Source organism: Rhinoderma darwinii, chromosome 7 (genome assembly GCF_050947455.1).
Source record: "Rhinoderma darwinii isolate aRhiDar2 chromosome 7, aRhiDar2.hap1, whole genome shotgun sequence".
In the NCBI taxonomy this organism is placed as follows: Eukaryota; Metazoa; Chordata; class Amphibia; order Anura; family Rhinodermatidae; genus Rhinoderma; species Rhinoderma darwinii.
The window spans coordinates 129778227-129796457 of record NC_134693.1 but is presented as its reverse complement, the minus strand read 5'-3'; the positions used below and the strand labels follow the sequence as shown (position 1 = coordinate 129796457).

General features: G+C 43.7%; 1 protein-coding gene across 1 annotated transcript in view; it reads left to right on the top strand.

Moving 5' to 3' along the window:
* Positions 1-17683, top strand: part of TMF1 (TATA element modulatory factor 1) — a 29258-nt gene extending 11575 nt beyond the window's left edge. Inside the window, exons 6-17 of the mRNA XM_075834015.1 lie at positions 454-596; positions 5798-5964; positions 6118-6274; positions 8287-8379; positions 9703-9859; positions 10397-10589; positions 13256-13325; positions 13411-13503; positions 14794-14913; positions 15507-15665; positions 15966-16091; positions 17235-17683. Coding sequence (XP_075690130.1) covers positions 454-596; positions 5798-5964; positions 6118-6274; positions 8287-8379; positions 9703-9859; positions 10397-10589; positions 13256-13325; positions 13411-13503; positions 14794-14913; positions 15507-15665; positions 15966-16091; positions 17235-17378 — 1622 coding nt within the window. The 3' untranslated portion in view covers positions 17379-17683. The remainder of the gene's footprint in view (positions 1-453; positions 597-5797; positions 5965-6117; positions 6275-8286; positions 8380-9702; positions 9860-10396; positions 10590-13255; positions 13326-13410; positions 13504-14793; positions 14914-15506; positions 15666-15965; positions 16092-17234) is intronic.
* The last annotated feature ends 548 nt before the right edge of the window (positions 17684-18231 follow it).

The window sequence follows — 18231 nt, the reverse complement described above, 5'->3', positions numbered from 1 at the left end:
AAATTTAAGTCAAGGGAATTTATTTTTTTTTATATACAGAGCTCGGCTTCTTCCATCAATCTCCTAGACTTTGACTGGAGCAGCACCGCGCATGCCCGGCCTCGACTCCATTCAAACTCCTAGCCGCTGTTTTGTGGCTGGTGGGAACGGAGGCCTGGGGTCCCCCGTTCTGGCAAACGGTGGGGGTCCCAGTAGTCCGACCCCAACCAATCTACTATTTTTTTACCTATGCAATGGGTGTGAAAAATGCTGAAGGCTGTAATATACCGCCCTCTGGTGACAGACCCTCTGTATGCGCAATGTCATCTCATAAGTTACATCACCAGTGAAATCCCACTACAGTCTGTTTAGTGTTCTGCATTGGTCATTCATCACTTATTATAAGCAAGAAAAAGATCTCATTCACCCCTAACTGACTCCATGTTAATGACATCACATTTTCTGCTTTCGCAGGAGAGAAACTTTCCAAACAACAACTACACAACTCAAATATCATCAAGAAGCTGCGAGCCAAGGAAAAGGAGCATGAAAACACAATCACTAAACAGACCAAGAAGATCCGCGAGCTGGACGAAGAATTGCAGTTGCTAAAACAGGTGGGTTGTAACTTATATGAGCCGTGTACCTGCCCAACTAGAGCAGACACATCCGATGGGATCTCCAAATAATCCCGGGACAAGGGGTGGGCATTTGGTAATTTGTCTGAAACCCTTCAGCCTTGGTTGGAGATTTTTGTAACTCTGTGTTAGGGCCGGGCAATTATGACCTAAATCAAAATCACGATTAATTGAACATGTGACCTCGATTACGATTATTTAGGCCACACCCCCTCTTTGCATGCTACGCCATTGAATTAATAATTATTCCCTGTGCCTGCTGTATATAATATACCCCCTGACACTGCCCCACACAGTATATTGAGAAAAGGAGACACGGCGCCACATAGTGCAGGTAAACCAGAGATTTAAGGAGAGCAACTAAGTTAAAGGGAATGTGTTGCCAGCAAAACATGTTTTTTTTTTTTTTTAGTTAACCCCTTAACGCACCATGACGTAACTGTACGTCATGGTGAGCAGTAAGTTCGCGCACCTTGACGTACAGTTACGTCAGTGCTTTGACAGTTAACCGCCGCGCGGCGCTACACCGCAGCGGCGGTTAACTGTGCAGGGTGTCAGCCCTGCTCTCCCCGTTGCCGATCAGCGGCCTGTCGCCGCTGATATCGGCAGTTAACCCCTTAATTGCGGCGCTCGATTTTGAACGCCACAATTAAGGTCTTTAGCGCCGATCGGCAGCCCCCATGTGAAATCACGGGGGCTGGCGATGGTACCCATGGCAACCGGACACCAGACAATGGCTTCCGGGTTGCCATGTACAGAAGCCTATGAGGACCACCCCGAGGGTGGTCGTCGTAGGCTTCCGGTCAGTGTGACCGTCACGTCACAATGACAGTCAGAGTACATTACACTACGTGTGTAGTGTAATGTATTCCAGCAGCGATCAGAGCTGCAAGTCTAAGTGTCCCCTAGTGGGACAAGTGTAAAAAGTAAAAAAAAGAATAAAAATGTTTTAAAAAAAAGTGTAAAAATAAAAGTTATAAGTGATATAAACAAGAACTGCTTTTTTTCCTATAATAAGTCTTTCATTATAGGGAAAAAAATGAACACGTAAAAAAAAAGTACACATATTTGGTATCACCGCGTTCGTAACGACCCCAACTATAAAACTATAATATTATTTTTCCCGCACAGTGAACACCGCAAATAAAATAAACGAAAAACAATGCCAGAATCACTATTTTTTGGTCACCACCCCTCACAAAATATGTAATAAAAAGTGATCAAAAAGTCGCATGTACGCCAAAATAGTACCCATACAAACTACAACCCGTCCCGCAAAAAACAAGCCCTTACACAGCTTTTTTGACTGAAAAATAAAAAAGTTATGGCTCTCAGAATATGGTGACACAGAAAATACATTATTTTCTAAATAAGTTATTTTATTGCTCAAACGCTGCAAAACATAAAAAAACGTATATACAAATGGTATCGCCGTAATCGTACCGACCCGCAGAATAAAGTATAATAGTCATTTATAGCCCAGAGTAAACGCCGTCAAAAATAAATAAAAATCATTGTCAGAATTGATGGTTTTTGTCACCTGGCTTGCCGAAAAATTGAATAAAAAGTGATCAACAAAATCGCATGTACCCCAAAATGGTACCAATGAAAATTACAGATTGTCCCGCAACAAATAAGCCCTCACACGGCTCCGGTGGTGAAAAAATAAAAAAAGTTCCGGCTCCCAGATTATGGCGATGCAAAATGTGCAGAGTGTTCCAAAAGTGGATAAGATCGGGCACCATTTATCAGTGCGACACCGGCCACATATCTGGGGATTATTATTTATTTACCCCATTATTATACCCTCTTATTATGCCCCTGATGTACTCTGCCCAGCCTACATGTGCCCCAACATTATAAACTGAAATACCAGCAAAACGCCAGAGCTACTACCAAGCAAAATATGCGCTCCAAAAGCCAAATGGCGTCCCTCCCTTCTGAGCCCTACAGCGTGCCCAAACAGCCGTTTATGTCCACCGATATGGCATCGTACCAAAAAATGGTACCAATAAAAACGACAGCTCGTCCCGCAAAAAATAAGCCCTCACACCGCTCTATTGACAGAAAAATAAAAAAGTAGTGGCTCTTGGAAAGCGGGGAGGAAAAACGAAAAAGCAAAACATGAATCAGTTCGTAAAGGGTTAATTACTTTCTAATGAAAAAACATTTATGACCACATATGGGGTATTGCCGTACTCGGGAGAAATTGCTTTACAAATGTTGGGGTGCATTTTCTCGTTTATCCTTTGTGAAATTGAAAAAATTCAACATTTTAGTGGAAATAATGTTGATATTAATTTTCACGGCCTAATTCTAATAAATTCTGCAAAAGACGTGTGGGGCCTAAATGCTCACTATACCCCTAGATAGATTCCTTAAGTGGTGTAGTTTCCCAAATGGGGTTACTTTTGGGGGGCTTCCACTGTTTCGGTCTCTCAGGGGCTTTGCAAATTCGACATGACACCCAAAAACATTCCAGCTAAATTTGAGCTCCAAAAGCCAAATAGCGCTCCTTCCCTTCTAAGCCCCGGTGTGGGTCCAAACAGTAGTTTATTACCACATATGGGGTATTTACGTAATCAGGAGAAATTGCTTTACAAATGTTGGGGTGCTTTTTCTCCTTTATTCCTTGTAAAATTTAAAAATGGCTACCTTTTTTCAGAAAAAAAGTAGATTTTCATCTTCACATACTAATTCAAATAAATTTAGCAAAAAAACTTTGGGTTCAAAATGCTAACTTTACCCCTAGATAAATTCCTTGAGGGGTATAGTTTCCAAAATGGGGTCACTATTGGGGGTTTCCACGGTTTTCTTCCCTCCAGTGCATTTCAAACGCGACACGGCACTGAAAACTATTCCAGCAAAATCAGAAATCCAAATGGTGCTCCTTCTCTTCTGAGGCCTGCTGTGGGTCCAAACAGCAATTTATTACCACATATGGGGTATTGCTATAATCGGAAGACATTGCTTTACATATGTTGGGGTGTTTTTTCTACTTTATTCCTTGTAAAAATTTAAAATTTCCTAATTTTTTCACAAAAAAAGTCGATTTTCACCTTCACATACTAATTCAAATAAATTTAGCAAAAAAACTGTGGGTTCAAAATGCTAACTATACCCATAGATAAATTCCTTGAGGGGTATAGTTTCCAAAATGGGTCACTTTTGGGGGGTTTCCACTGTTTTGGCAGCACAAGGCCTCCTCACACCTGACCTGGTACCTAAAATATATTCTAATAAAATAGAGGCCCAAAATCCACTAGGTGCTCCTTTGCTTCTGAGGCCTGTGTTTCAGTCCATGACCGCGCTAGGGCCACATGTGGGGTATTTCTAAAAACTGCAGAATCTGGGCAATAAATATTGAGTTGCATTTCTTGGGTAAAACCTTCTGTGGGACAGAAAAAATTTATTACAAATGAAGAAAAAAAATGAAATTTGTAAATTTCACCTCTACTTTGCTTTAATTCCTGTGAAACGCCTAAAGGGCTAAAATACTTTGTGCATGCTGTTTTGAATACTTTTCATGGGTGCAGTTTTCAAAATGCGGTGATTTATGGTGACTTTCTAATATATAAGGCCCTCAAAGCCATTTCAGAACTGAACTGGTCCCTGAAAAAATAGCCTTTTGAAATTTTCTTGAAAATATGAGAAATTGCTGCTAAAGTTCTAAGCGTTGTAACGTCCTAGAAAAATAAAAGAATGTTCAAAAAACGACGCAAACATAAAGTAGACATATGGGATATATAAACTAGTATGTATTTTGTGTGGTATTACTATCTGTTTTACAAGTAAATACATTAAAATTTAGAAAAATGCTAATTTTTGCTAATTTTCTCTAAATCTTGGCGTTTCTTACAAATAAATATTGAATTTAATGACAAAATTTTTTCAGTATCATAAAGTACAACATGTCACGAGAAAACAATCCCAGAATCTCTTGGATAGGTAAAAGCATTCTGGAGTTATTACCACATAAAGTGACACATGTCAGATTTGCAAAAATGGGGCTGGTCCTGAAGGCCAAAACAGGCTTAGACACTAATGGGTTAAACAATTAGTGTGTAGGTGATTAAACATTGTTTTAATTTTTTTCATGAGTCGGGAAATATTATAAATTGGATTTAATTTATAATATTTCCCAGTGCTGGTCACTAGATGGAGGAATTCCCAAAATTGCAGCATTGCATGTGGTAAAGCAACCACATTGCTTTATGCTGCAAAATTGGGTAAAAAGCACTCGCTCTAGTGAGCTCTCAGAATCCCCCCCTCCTTTATCCTGGCTAGTGCCGGGAGAAACGAGGAGTTTGAACGGTCTAACCTCCTACACTGTGTGTCGCCATTTTTTGAGCTAACACACAGTGTAGAAGGTTTACATACAGTAGTAAACACACACTGAAACACGAACATACATAGAAATCACTTACCTGCTCCAGTCGCCGCCGCTCCCTCCGGTCCATCCGCTCCGTCTGCTGCCGCTGCTCCATGTGCACAAGTCCGGAAGCCGCGACCGGAAGTAGTAATCTTACTGTCCGGCCGCGATTTCCGGTCCACAGGAAAATGGTGCCGGACGGCACGCATTTCAAATCGGACTGTGTGGGAGCGGCGCATGCGCCGTTCCCACACACACGGCGTACACCATAGTGGATGGAACAGGCCCCGTTCGCAGTCCCTATGGGACTGGAGCTGCCGTATTCCATGTCTGTATGTGTCGTTAATCGACACATACAGAAATGGAGAAAAAAATGGCAGCCCCCATAGGGAAGAAAAAGTGTAAAAATAGAAAAAAGTAACACACAAACACACAAATAAATATAAGCGTTTTTAATAAAACCCTAACATAAAACTGATATAAAAAAAAAAATGTTGGTGACACTGGTCCTTTAATAGAAATTGCTCACCTTCATTGTAGATACTGGCAGGTATCACAATAGGGAAGGTGTAAAAGCAAAAGCCTCTGCCGTGTCCACAGACACTACAAAACTGCGTTTGTTGTCAAAATGATGAACAAAACTAAAAAATGGAACCAAAGTGGCGCTGCTAATGAAGGCAAAGGGGCTAGGCAAAGTTTATAATTTAAGGTGGGTGTGCAGGGTCGACAAGCTACGCTTTTCAACGCCGGAACGGCAGAACGGTATTGACTGTATTACTTTTAAGGTTTCTCTTCTATTTTTGTCCAGACTTTAGATGGCAAAGAAGAGGTTGAGAAGCAGCACCGGGAGAACATCAGGAAGCTGAACAGTGTGGTGGAAAGACAAGAGAGGGATGTGGGACGACTACAGGCCGAGCTGGACGAAATCCAAGAGAAGAACCGCAGTCTTCAGGCAGCGCTGGACAGTTCCTACAGGTCAGAAGTGATTAGTGAAAGGGGTCGTTTATATCTGACCGCCTTATAACACATGTATTACCTGCATACAGAGGAGGGGGCTACTAGTCTGTCAATAGTATAAATATATAATGAGTGAAGCCTTATTATGTATGTCGTCTGTATCTGTCTCAGAGAACTCGCAGAACTACACAAAGCTAATGCCACAAAAGCCAGCGAAGCCCAGGAGGTGGCGCTAAGCTGTGAAATCAAAGCCAAAGAAGAGATGTGTTTCGCGCTGGAGAAAGCCAAGGAAGAATCTCAAAAGCAGAGGGAGGCCTTGGCCATTCAGGCAAGTGGTTGGGAAGACATATGAACCATCTGTCCCGGTTCGTATGTCCTTGCTGCCGGTCGTATCTCTTTTTTTTAAAGTTTTGGATCTCATAACATTTGTGTGTGTGCGCTGCGCTGCCCGGAGTCATTTTTGCTTGCATGATGCAGACAGATTTCCTTATGCTGCTAGAAGAATGTTGTGTGCAGCTTTGGATGTGACTGGAGAAGGAAATATGAGGTTAACTCATTGAATCTGTATAAGATATGATTTTCAAAGAACCTACAAAATTAATCCGTTTAAGGGGTAAACCCGGGATTTTAAAATTGACTGCTTATCCTTAGGATAGGCCATCGATATTAGAAAGGTGGGGGTCCGACTTTCGACACCGCGCCGATCAGCTGTTTGAAGTTTCGGCACACTTTTGGGAGCAACGCAGCCTCTTCGTTGTTTAAATCGGTTTCAGGCTGTTTTGTACTTGAAAACGCCTTTACTTTTGTAGCGGCTGTGAGTGGGACAACGTGCAATACCATGGATAGTTGCTACAAAAGTTAAGGCGTGTGCAAGTACGATCCAGACTGAAACCAATGTAAACAATGGAGAGGCTGCAGCGCTAGTGTGAGTGTGCGGCCCCTTAAAACATCTGATCAGCAGGGGTGCCGGGAGTCGGACCCCCACTGATCTATCCTAAGGTCATCAATTTTAAAATCCTGGATAACCCCCTTCAATACCTGAATTGTTAAAAGGTTTCATTAAATTTTTTTCATAAAAGTGAGTTAAAGAAAAAGTAGATCACTGGCCAGAATGATTTTCTTCTCTTTACGTCATGTCATTGTGCAGTGGTTACGAGAACTTTAGTACAAGAAGAGAGTTCCTCACCTTGTGGGTCACTGGTAAAATTAAACATGAAGCAATGTATTACAGCCCTTATGTACATTCAACAAAGAGACTATGAATGTTCCAGGATGACCGTATCCAGCAATGTTGTAAGCTCGGGCTCTTCTTACGCTTTGTATTATACTTTCTTAGGCTGGGTTCACACGAGCATTTTCGCTCTGTAATGGACGGAACGTATTTCGGCCGCAAGTCCCGGACCGAACGCAGTGCAGGGAGCCGGGCTCCTAGCATCATAGTTATGTACGACGCTAGGAGTCCCTGCCTCGCTGCAGGACAACTGTCCCGTACTGTAATCATGTTTTCAGTACGGGACAGTAGTCCCACGGAGAGGCAGGGACTCCTAGCGTCGTACATAACTATGATGCTAGGAGCCCGGCTCCCTGCCCTGTGTTCAGTCCGGGACTTGCGGCGAAAATACGTTCCGTCCTTTACGGACCGAACATGTGCCTTATTGTTCTGAATTATTTGATCGATCATTTTGTTTTGTTATACTAAAGTACAAATGCACAACCGGCGGCTCCGGCCAAATAAAGCCTATAATGCTTCTCTGCGTGGGTCTCACAGGAGGTGCAATCTTAGTAATGCCGAAGTATATTTGCCCTGAATGGCGGATTTCTCTGGCCAGCAGTGAGACATAGACATGGGCATAGACATGGGCATGTTCTTGTGCTGCCAGGAAAATTTGAAGGTGTTTTCCCACCTGCACAACCCCTTTCTATATGTTCTGTTGGGACATATGGATGTCAGATGGGAAGTTTCCCACTCAGGATCCTCTTTTATGATCCAGGGAGGAGAACCCCTGCAATGGCTCCTGCTCTGGTAAAGTCGATGCAACCCTGATAGGGAAATGAATGGCTACGAGAAGCTTCCCCCAGTGATAAGCGCTATACCACAATGTCACCATGGGGTAGCGCTACAGTGTTTCTGGTTTTGAGTCCACAATTGCATCTTAATTGTTGGTATAAGAAACTCCATTAACTTCCAAACATATGGACATTAATAGTGGGGAGAAAACTTCTCTTTGCCCATATTCAGAATCTGGTTCCGTCTCTGTAAAGTGGGAAGAAACAAAATTAGTTTTTTATCATTTTATTCTGCAAAGCTTTGTGCTAATTCATCTTTTGCTCATTTTTCAGGTGGCTGATCTGAGGCTGGCACTCCAGAGAGCGGAGCAACAAGCTGCAAGGAAGGAGGATTATTTGAGGCAAGAAATTGCAGAGTTTCAACAGGTAACGTGGAAATTGCTCAGCTATGACTTTTTTAACCCATTCACTGACCAGGATCTACCATATGTGTAATACGTGGTGCGTGCTCCCTGATTGTCACACTACAGGGGTGATAAGATGAGCAGTTGCACAATCATCCCCCGCGCCGAATTAGACCATTTGTTGACTTCAGGACGTTCCCGGCATCTGAATCCCTCAGTTCTGGTGAATATGTAAAGATCTGTGTATGTAGACATCGGTATAAGTGACCTGTATAAACTCTGAATATCTCGAAAGTTTATGTAAAGGAGATGTTGTGCATCTCAGGCTTTGCTGCGGTCAGACTTTATGCATTTTTTTTCACGAAAAATGACACTTTTGAGGCAAAATTGCATGACGGCGCTCATGATTGTAAAGTGCTGGACAGCTTGTTCACAATGTGGGAGGTATAATATAATTTTTTTTTTATAATTCAGGCTTCATTTTATTCAGGTTTCCTTTGTGTTTGTAAAAAGTGTGGAAATCGTCCCGGCAGGGAAAGGGTCTAAGTGTAGCCCTGCTTTGGGACTACTTTTTAATATATAGTTGGGAATTGCTTAAAGTGGTTGTCCAGTCATAAGAAATTGATGGCCTATCCTCAGGATAACATTCCTGCCGATCAGCTGCTTTGAAGAGGCCGCGGCGCTGCTTCCCCTTCACTGCTCGTACTGTGAATCGCTTTCACTTATATGGGAATACTGTGAACCGCCGCTACAAATATGTTCTCCCACCTGCACAACCCCTCTCCATATGCTCTGTTTGGACGTATGGATGTCAGATGGGACGAGCAGATAAGGAATGAAGGGCTGCACTGCGGTTCCGTCAAAACAGCTGATCAGCACGTGTGCCGGTAGTCTGACCCTCAGATGTTGATTGTCTATCCTGAGGACAGGCCGTCAAATTCTTACGACGGAACCCTTTAAATTGCAATTCTTAACTCCGTGTTCTACAACGTTGACTCTCCAGCTGTTGTAAAACTACCAATTCCTGCATATACTGTCAGCCCAGGGCCGTCGGGGGATGCTGAGAGTTTTAGTTCCCCAATGCACAGATTGCTCGAACATGTCATCTGTATTGTCTTCATCACCTGTGGGAGCAAGCCGACCATGATCTACCGTTCACAGGAGGCTGTTGTCTGTAGCTTCAGACATGAGGCACATTATACTAAGTTTTATATACAGTCATATATCTTTATGGTGCTTTTTATGTCATGGTTTTATGCTTGTGTGTGAATGAAACATACGTTTCGATCATTTACCTCCAATATCTTCTCCCCTTTATCTGATTGCATGGACTTTTGTATTGCAGAGACTCCAAGAAGATGAAGCTCGGAATCAGGAGCTAAGCCAAAGCGTCACTTCCGCCACGCGACCCTTGCTGCGCCAGATTGAGAACCTCCAAGCAACGTTAGCAGCGCAAACCGCATCCTGGGAGAAGCTGGAGAAAAATCTCTCCGATCGACTTAGTAAGAACAGTTCACAAGCTCCGCAATGTTCCTCTAAGAACAGGCCGTGGGCCTTAGATATTTGCAAGACTTTTATGTTTGACTCCAAATAAATAGACGTCGAGCACCCAGTTTAGTTGTAGATTTCATGGATAGTCAAATATGTCGCAGATCTGAGGCGCGTTGCTGAGAAATGAATCCAACAATAAATGTGATGTCTTCAAATATAAGACATGCAGTGAGTTTCACGCAACGGACTCTCGCTGCGTGAAAACACGCACGTGTGAATTGCCCCATTGAAATCAATGGGCCCGTGTGCTGTGCGTTGTTTCAGCACGTGGACGAGATTCACGTTCGTGTGAATGGGCCCTTAGACTTATTTACCTGGGTACAAGGTACTCTCCTTCCATATTGCCTTAAGTGCAGGATTACAAGGCCCCTGCATAGGATATACTCCCTATTCTAGATGGCACAAATTTAATATGGAGCAGGTATCAGGGGTTTATACAGGAATGTGTGCATAATTAACCCCCTCCTCTCTCTCGCTCTTTCTAATAGCTGAATCACAGACCTGGTTGGCATCTGCAATAGAGAAAGAACGAGCAGCAACAGAGGAACTCCTGTCTGTAAAAACTCAAATTTCAGCCATTGAATCTCAAAATAGCCTTCTCCGCCAAGAGAAGAGCCGCTTCCAAGCTCAGCTAGAAGTGGAGAAGCTCAGGTTGTCAAAGATGGAGGAAGAACACAGCAGGTACTGTATGTATACGAGCAGATGTGATGGATATATGGGCTGTCCCCATACTGTGAACTGGGCCTCTAAATATACTGGTTGCTGCTGGTCTGGCTGCTGAAACCCCTGTGGCCACAGATTTCACTCCAGGGCAGATGTAGTGTCAAGTTGCCAATTCAAATGAATTGGCAACCATGTTGGTCGTGGCAAGGCCTCCAGAGAGGAAGTTGCTCTTTTCGGCTGTTCTCTGTTCTGGTTAATAGATGGCGCACAGAGGGACGGACTTGCCTATTTGGCATTCAGATGCCCTAACGTTTAGTCTGAGGAACTTTAAGGCCTCATGCACACGACCGTATTTTTTCACACCCGTAAATACTGGCGTAAATACGGGTCCGGTGTCACACGTATTCCACCCGTTTTGCACCAGTATTTACGAACCCGTGCTCGTAAATATGGGTCCGGTGTCACCCGTATTCCACCCGTATTTACGAGCACGTTTTTGGCAGCAAAATAGCACTGCACTAATCGGCAGCCCCTTCTCTCTATTAGTGCAGGATAGAGAGAAGGGACAGCCTTTTCTGTAATAAAAGTTAAAGAAATTCATACTTACCCGGCCGTTGTCTTGGTGACGCGTCCCTCTCTTCACATCCAGCCCGACATCCCTGGATGACGCGGCAGTCCATGTGACCGCTGCAGCCTGTGATTGACCTGTGATTGGCTGCAGCGGTCACATGGCCTGAAACGTCATCCAGGACGTCGGCCCGGATGTCGAGAGGGACGCGTCACCAAGGCAACGGGCGGGAGACCGGACTGGAGGAAGCAGGAAGTTGTCGGTAAGTATGAACGTCTTTTATTTTTATTTTTTACAGGTTTATACTGATCGGTAGTCACTGTCCAGGGTGCTGAAAGAGTTACTGCCGATCAGTTAACTCTTTCAGCTCCCTGGACAGTGACTATTTACTGACGTCGCTTAGCAACGCTGCCGTAATGACGGGTGCACACATGTAGCCACCCGTTATTACGAGAGCTCCATAGACTTCTATGGACTGTCCGTGCCGTTATTACGGCCAGAAATAGGACATGTTCTATCTTTTTTAACGGAACTGGCACCTTCCCGTGAGAAAACGGGAAGGCACCCGTCGCCAATAGAAGTCTATGAGCCCGTTATTACGGGTCGTGATTACGACCCGTAATAACGGGAGTTTTTACGGTCGTGTGCATGAGGCCTAACACGAATGTCTGCAGTCTAGTGTTTGTGTTGCAGTTCATTTGACTTGCCACTAGATGGTGCTAATGCCATACATTTTATTACCGTGCTTCCTTCATCTCATACAGATAAATGCAGACAGTGCTACTTAAAGAGGCTCTGTCACCAGATTTTGCAACCCCTATCTGCTATTGCAGCAGATCGGCGCTGCAATGTAGATTACAGTAACGTTTTTATTTTTAAAAAACGAGCATTTTTGGCCAAGTTATGACCATTTTCGTATTTATGCAAATGAGGCTTGCAAAAGTACAACTGGGCGTGTTGAAAAGTAAAAGTACAACTGGGCGTGTATTATGTGCGTACATCGGGGCGTGTTTACTACTTTTACTAGCTGGGCGTTGTGTATAGAAGTGTCATCCACTTCTCTTCACAACGCCCAGCTTCTGGCAGTGCAGCACTGTGACGTCACTCACAGGTCCTGCATCGTGTCGGCACCAGAGGCTACAGATGATTCTGCAGCAGCATCGGCGTTTGCAGGTAAGTCGATGTAGCTACTTACCTGCAAATGCTGATGCTGCTGCAGAATCAAGTGTAGCCTCTGGTGCCGACACGATGCAGGACCTGTGAGTGACGTCACAGATCTGCACTGCCAGAAGCTGGGCGTTCTGAAGAGAAGTGGATGATACTTCTATACACAACGCCCAGCTAGTAAAAGTAGTAAACACGCCCCGATGTACGCACATAATACACGCCCAGTTGTACTTTTACTTTTCAACACGCCCAGTTGTACTTTTGCAAGCCTCATTTGCATAAATACGAAAATGGTCATAACTTGGCCAAAAATGCTCGTTTTTTAAAAATAAAAACGTTACTGTAATCTACATTGCAGCGCCGATCTGCTGCAATAGCAGATAGGGGCTGCAAAATCTGGTGACAGAGCCTCTTTAAAGGGGTTTTTCAGGATTAGTCCCTGTTCACATCATGTTTGAGCCCTACGCTTCCATTGGGCTCCATCACCCAATGGAGGCTAAAAGAGTGTTCTTTTGGCCTCCGTCTGGCTTTTATTTTTTCTTTCTGTATTAGAAAGCGTAGTCTACTACAATTTTCTATACAGAGGTATCCCGCAAAAGTATACTGTGCAATATAATTTTTTTTTATGGGTGATGTGTGCCTATACGGCAGGCAATACACCCAAGGTAGGATGGAAGGCTCAAAAGTGATGGGAACAGGGCCTTAGAAAAACATGGCTGCTCAGTTCCAAAAATAAAGTCTATGGGTTGTACCTGGTATTGCACCTCACTCCATTGAGGGGAGTGGGGCTGAGCTGCAATACCACAAACAACCTGTGGTCTTTGGAAGAAAGCAGCCATGTTTATCTAACCCTGTACAAGCCTTTTAATTCCTGTCCTTTTTCCTATACAAAATTTCTCCTCATTTGTTCTCCTGCATATTTCAGACCTGATCATTCTTTATTCCACAGAAACCAAGTAGAATTGGAGAATCTTAAGATGGAGTACAAGAAGATGGTAGAAGAAGCGAGAAGAGAAAAGGTGAGATTGTGGTTCTGCTTTCTCTCTAGTTCATCTTTTGCAAACTGGACTGGATTTGTGGTGGTGACGGGGACTTTGTTCGCAGGGTTTGCTAAACAGTCAACTAGAGATGGAGAAGATGAGAGTGGAACAAGAGAAAAAGAAGGTCATGCTGGCCCAGGAGGCGGCCAAAGAGAAGGTAACGCATGATCTCCCTGGTGTTCATTCACATTGGTCCGTGTCCTCAGTGGAGACATTTCCACCTTCACATTTTGGTTTGTGGAAGGAATCTCACACTATTAGCAATAGATAATACAAGCTCCACGTAGAGGCCACAGTGCTCCAAAGCTGCAGCTGTGATAGCCATGACGTACACTGTGTAGCCAGAAGACGTGCTTCTCAGTGCTGCCTAAGGGTCAGTTCACACGACCTATTTTCAGACGTAATTCAGGCGTTTTACGCCTCGAATTACACCTGAAAAGACGGCTCCATTACGTCTGCAAACATCTGCCTATTGCTTGCAATGGGTTTTACGATGTTCTGTTCAGACGAGGTGTCATTTTACGCGTTGCTGTCAAAAGACGGTGCGTAAAAATACGCCCGCTTCAAAGAAGTGCCTGTCACTTCTTGGGACGTTTTTGGAGGCGTTTTTCATTGACTCTATTGAAAAACAGCTCCAATTACGTCCGTAATGGACGCCGCGAAAAACGTGAGTACTTGCAAAAACGTCTGAAATTCAGGAGCTGTTTTCGCCTGAAAACAGCTCCGTAATTTCAGACGTATTTTGCATTTGCATGTGAACATGCCCTAAGGGTCAGTTCACAGGTGGTGTAAATACTGCGGATTTCCCACAATGGATTTAGTTGCGTAAAATCTAGAGCATTATACGGTAGCAGCAAAGTGGATGAGTGTTGAACAAGTCTCATCCACACGCTGCGTAAATGATGAGCGGAAAAAACGATTAGAAATTGAGCTGCGGTGCGTTAATCCGCAGCGTGTCCATTGTATTTGCGTAATCGCTACTTTTTTGTTACGGGTTTTCGTAATTTAATTTAATGGGGAGGTAAAACCTGCAACAAATAGCTGAGATTCCGCCGCAAAAATCGCAACGCAAAGAAAAATCTTACCCAGAATTCTGTGCTTCTTTGTCCAGGCTGGCCTCCTGGAATGACGTTTCATCCCATGTGACCGCTGCAGCCAATCACAGGCTGCAGCAGTCACTTAGGATTAAATGTCCTCCCAGGAGGCGGCCTGCAGAGCGGCAGAGGGATGCGTCGCCATTGCTGCAGAAGTATGAAACTTTTTTTCGTTATGTGCAGTTTTCCCCAGCGGACATTCCGGACGAACAACAATTCCCTGCGGCGTCCAGGGCGGATACACGTGTGCTTTTACGCAGCGTATCCGTCCAGTGTGAACATTCCCTTAGTCTCTCATTTTATTTTCCTTGCTAGTTCACCCAACTAACTTACTTTTCTGGTTATTTTCCAAGGAGCGTAAATCTTATGGATTTCCCACCCCGGAGACTGGTCCCGCCACCCCAACATTGTCACGTTCCAGTTCCATTAGTGGGGCAGATTTGACGGGTTTACAGACCTCTCTCCTATCACAGGTAATAAAATGTTTTCTTATTCATAAGCTGTTCCGGTTACACACAATCCTCCATTCCATGTCATGCCGGGGGTCCAGGAAGCTGAGATACGGGGTGCTCTTTGGCTGAGAACGCCACCATTTGCTGCATCTGTGACTCCGGATCTGATGAGAAGAGAATAAGTCACTGATGAACTAATCCCTTTAGGAAGGGATTGAGGTAACCGACACCAGCAGTAATGACATTTAGCACCAGACAGGTTGGGTTTACAGCAGTAGTGATGCGATCATGATGACTGTCAGCACATTGCAACAGCCCCTCCCCTCTTTACAGTATATAGGCACCGATAGCTCAGGTAGAGCGGCTGCAGGGAATTTAATTTCCCGGTAGCTTCTCTATTAGCGAAGTCACTTCCTCTAATAAAGGAAACCACCGGCCACATACAGCAATTCTGGTGCTCCACAGGCAGCGCCTTCACTATATGGAGTCACAGATTGACCCTGCGGAGGCGTAATGTGTATATCTGTCATCATCCAAGATCCGCAGCCCTTATTTGCCCTCGCTCGTAATACATATTGAATTCACATCCACTTTTTCTTTTTTTATAAATCTAGGACGATTCCCATGATCCGCTCCACGGCCCGATGAATATGTCTGTCAGCAGCGGCAGCAGCAACCTCTACGATGCTGTGAGGATGGGAGCCGGCTCCAGCGTCATCGAGAACTTACAGTCTCAGTTAAAATTGAGAGAAGGGGAGATTGCGCAGTTGCAGGTAATGCACTTTGTAATTGCAGGTCCCTTATATAAAACATACTGTCCTCAGCCATGGGGGCTCCGGGATATGACATTACTGTGCATTGCTTTCTGTGCGGAGTACAGTTGTGGATAGACACCAGATTAGTTTGTCTATATGATGTAGTGGAGGCGATTGAGCGCCGGCTCTGTTTTCTAGGCTCCGGTATACAGTATGAGATTGTCTATCTAGGAGTGAGGCCCCTATACTTTACACTGAAGCTTATGTCTTTTCTTCTACATCATATTTGCTAATCCATTGTCCTATCTTTAATTTCAGCTTGAAATTGGGTACTTGGAAAAGACTCGCTCCATACTTGCCGAAGAAGTGGTCAAATTAAATAATCTTAATGATGATCTGGAGGAGAAAGTGAAGGAGATCCCGAAGCTGCGACTTCAGATGAGGGTAAGTATCAGTTTTGGGAATCGCACATATATATATTTAGTAGAAGGGATAGAAACATACTATACTGCGAGCACGTCTTTCGCTCGGGCTCCGCAGTGCCATTGGTCACGGGACAGAAGTTACTCGAGACTTTACCCCGACCTAAAATTGTGCAACAATAAACACATTTTCCTGCCACTTTTCCTCCTGCCATGTCGTTCTGATGAGGCTGCGCTTTAGGATGTGTAAGACGCGTTTTGACCGTGATGAAGTGCAAGATATTATTGGAGTAGATTCTCCGTTTGCGAGCTGATGGGATGGACCTGTATTGGGAGGAGGGTTTTGTAATTTTGCCAGACAAGTCACACGTCGTGTCGCATAAGGCCTAATGCTAGCGTTTTCATAAAGTGCTTTTTAAAATACGGGCGTTTTTGTAAGCAATTTTGGTGCTTTTTTGGCGCGTAATTAGATCTTTTATAGACTCTGGGAATTAGGCGTGTTTTCGGCACATTTTATGCGCCAAAGAATTGCCCTGACGCTTCTTTTTTTACGCGTTTTTAAAATATGCTAAACGTGTTGTTTGCGCTAACAATGCGCTTTCCCATCGATGTGAAGCTTAATTCATGCGTTTTTTGGCGCCAAAAAATGCATCAAATACACGCCATGTGAACAGGGCCGAAAAGTTGCTGACGTGTGCAACGTTCATTTTTTTTCTATGGGTATAAAGTCACTTGCAACCGTGACCGAAAATACAACATGTCTGGATTTTTGGCGACATGTCTGGTCACCGTTCCCTTCTTCAGTAACCATGCCCCCATTTACAACCGCAGACCATCATGTTTTCGGCTATAGGTACGATGTTTATTGCTCTGTAGTGTTGTCATGTCACATGACCGCAGCCACCAATCACAAGGTGGACAATGCAGGGTTTCCTTTTGTCTTGGAAAACCTCTTAAATAAAAATGTAAAACCATTCTACCGAATACTGGAATTCTGACAATATGTAATACCACTGTTTACCAGTAGAGGGGGCTATGTACTTGTATTATCTGTCTGAATTCTTAGTACAGGCATATAAATGTAATTCATATCTCGCTGACAAATACTTAATATACTGGATAGACTAGAAAACTGTATTGTAATAAAATGCAATGTCTGTTTTAGGACTTGGACCAGCGATACAACACCATCCTGCAGATGTACGGTGAAAAAGCCGAGGAGGCCGAAGAACTGCGCCTGGACCTGGAGGATGTCAAAAATATGTACAAGGCTCAAATAGACGAACTATTAAAGCAAAGACTGAATTAGTGCAGAGAACACATTTTAATTGTAAACTTGTTTGGTTTGTAAATGTGGCTCCTAGTCGTCCGGTATAAACCGTCCGTGGACACTCAGAGATCATCTTTATTTAGCGCATGTTGATATGGCGTTCTGATTCTCTCCCTTTAAAGCCCTAACTCGCTGTTAAATTATTATTTGTGTAGTATTTAAATTTGCTCGGGTCTAAATCTAGACACTTTTATGGTTCCTAAAATACAAAATCGGTTCTATATTTTTGGGCCATGTCGTTTTTTTGTTTTTTTTTATTAAACCGTTGCTTTTAAATTTCTAAATGTGCGCAAAGCTGATGCCTAAAACGAAATAATGTATAGCGCAGATATAGCCGAGAAAATGTAGAATGAATCGCACCGGAGACTGTCCTGCGGCACATACAAGTCATTGAGTCGCCCCCTATGAAAGTCTATGTCCACCTTTTGCATTTACTTTTGTATCGCTCCGAAGCTTCTAGAATAAATAATGAAGCCACTTTACATATAAAAATCCTCTACCGTTTGGGGATCCTATGCGGATCTATGTGTCTCACATGGTTACAGACTACAAGCAAACCCGGTGTAGTCTGATCCGACAGTCGCAACTTTCTTTCTGTTCCGGCTTCTCGCTAATCTACCGAATGTATGTCTATTAGCGAGAAGTAGAGGACAAATGGAAGGGGGTGTGACGGCACCTTAAGACTAAATGCAGGGTTTGTTGCAGTCTGTTGCCATGGAAACATTGATCTGCATAAGAGGTGTCGACTGAAGACCGTAGGACATTTTTAATGGAGACCCTTTTAAGGTTTTTTTTTTTACTCTTTCCTGTTTGTGTCAAAGCCGGGTGACCT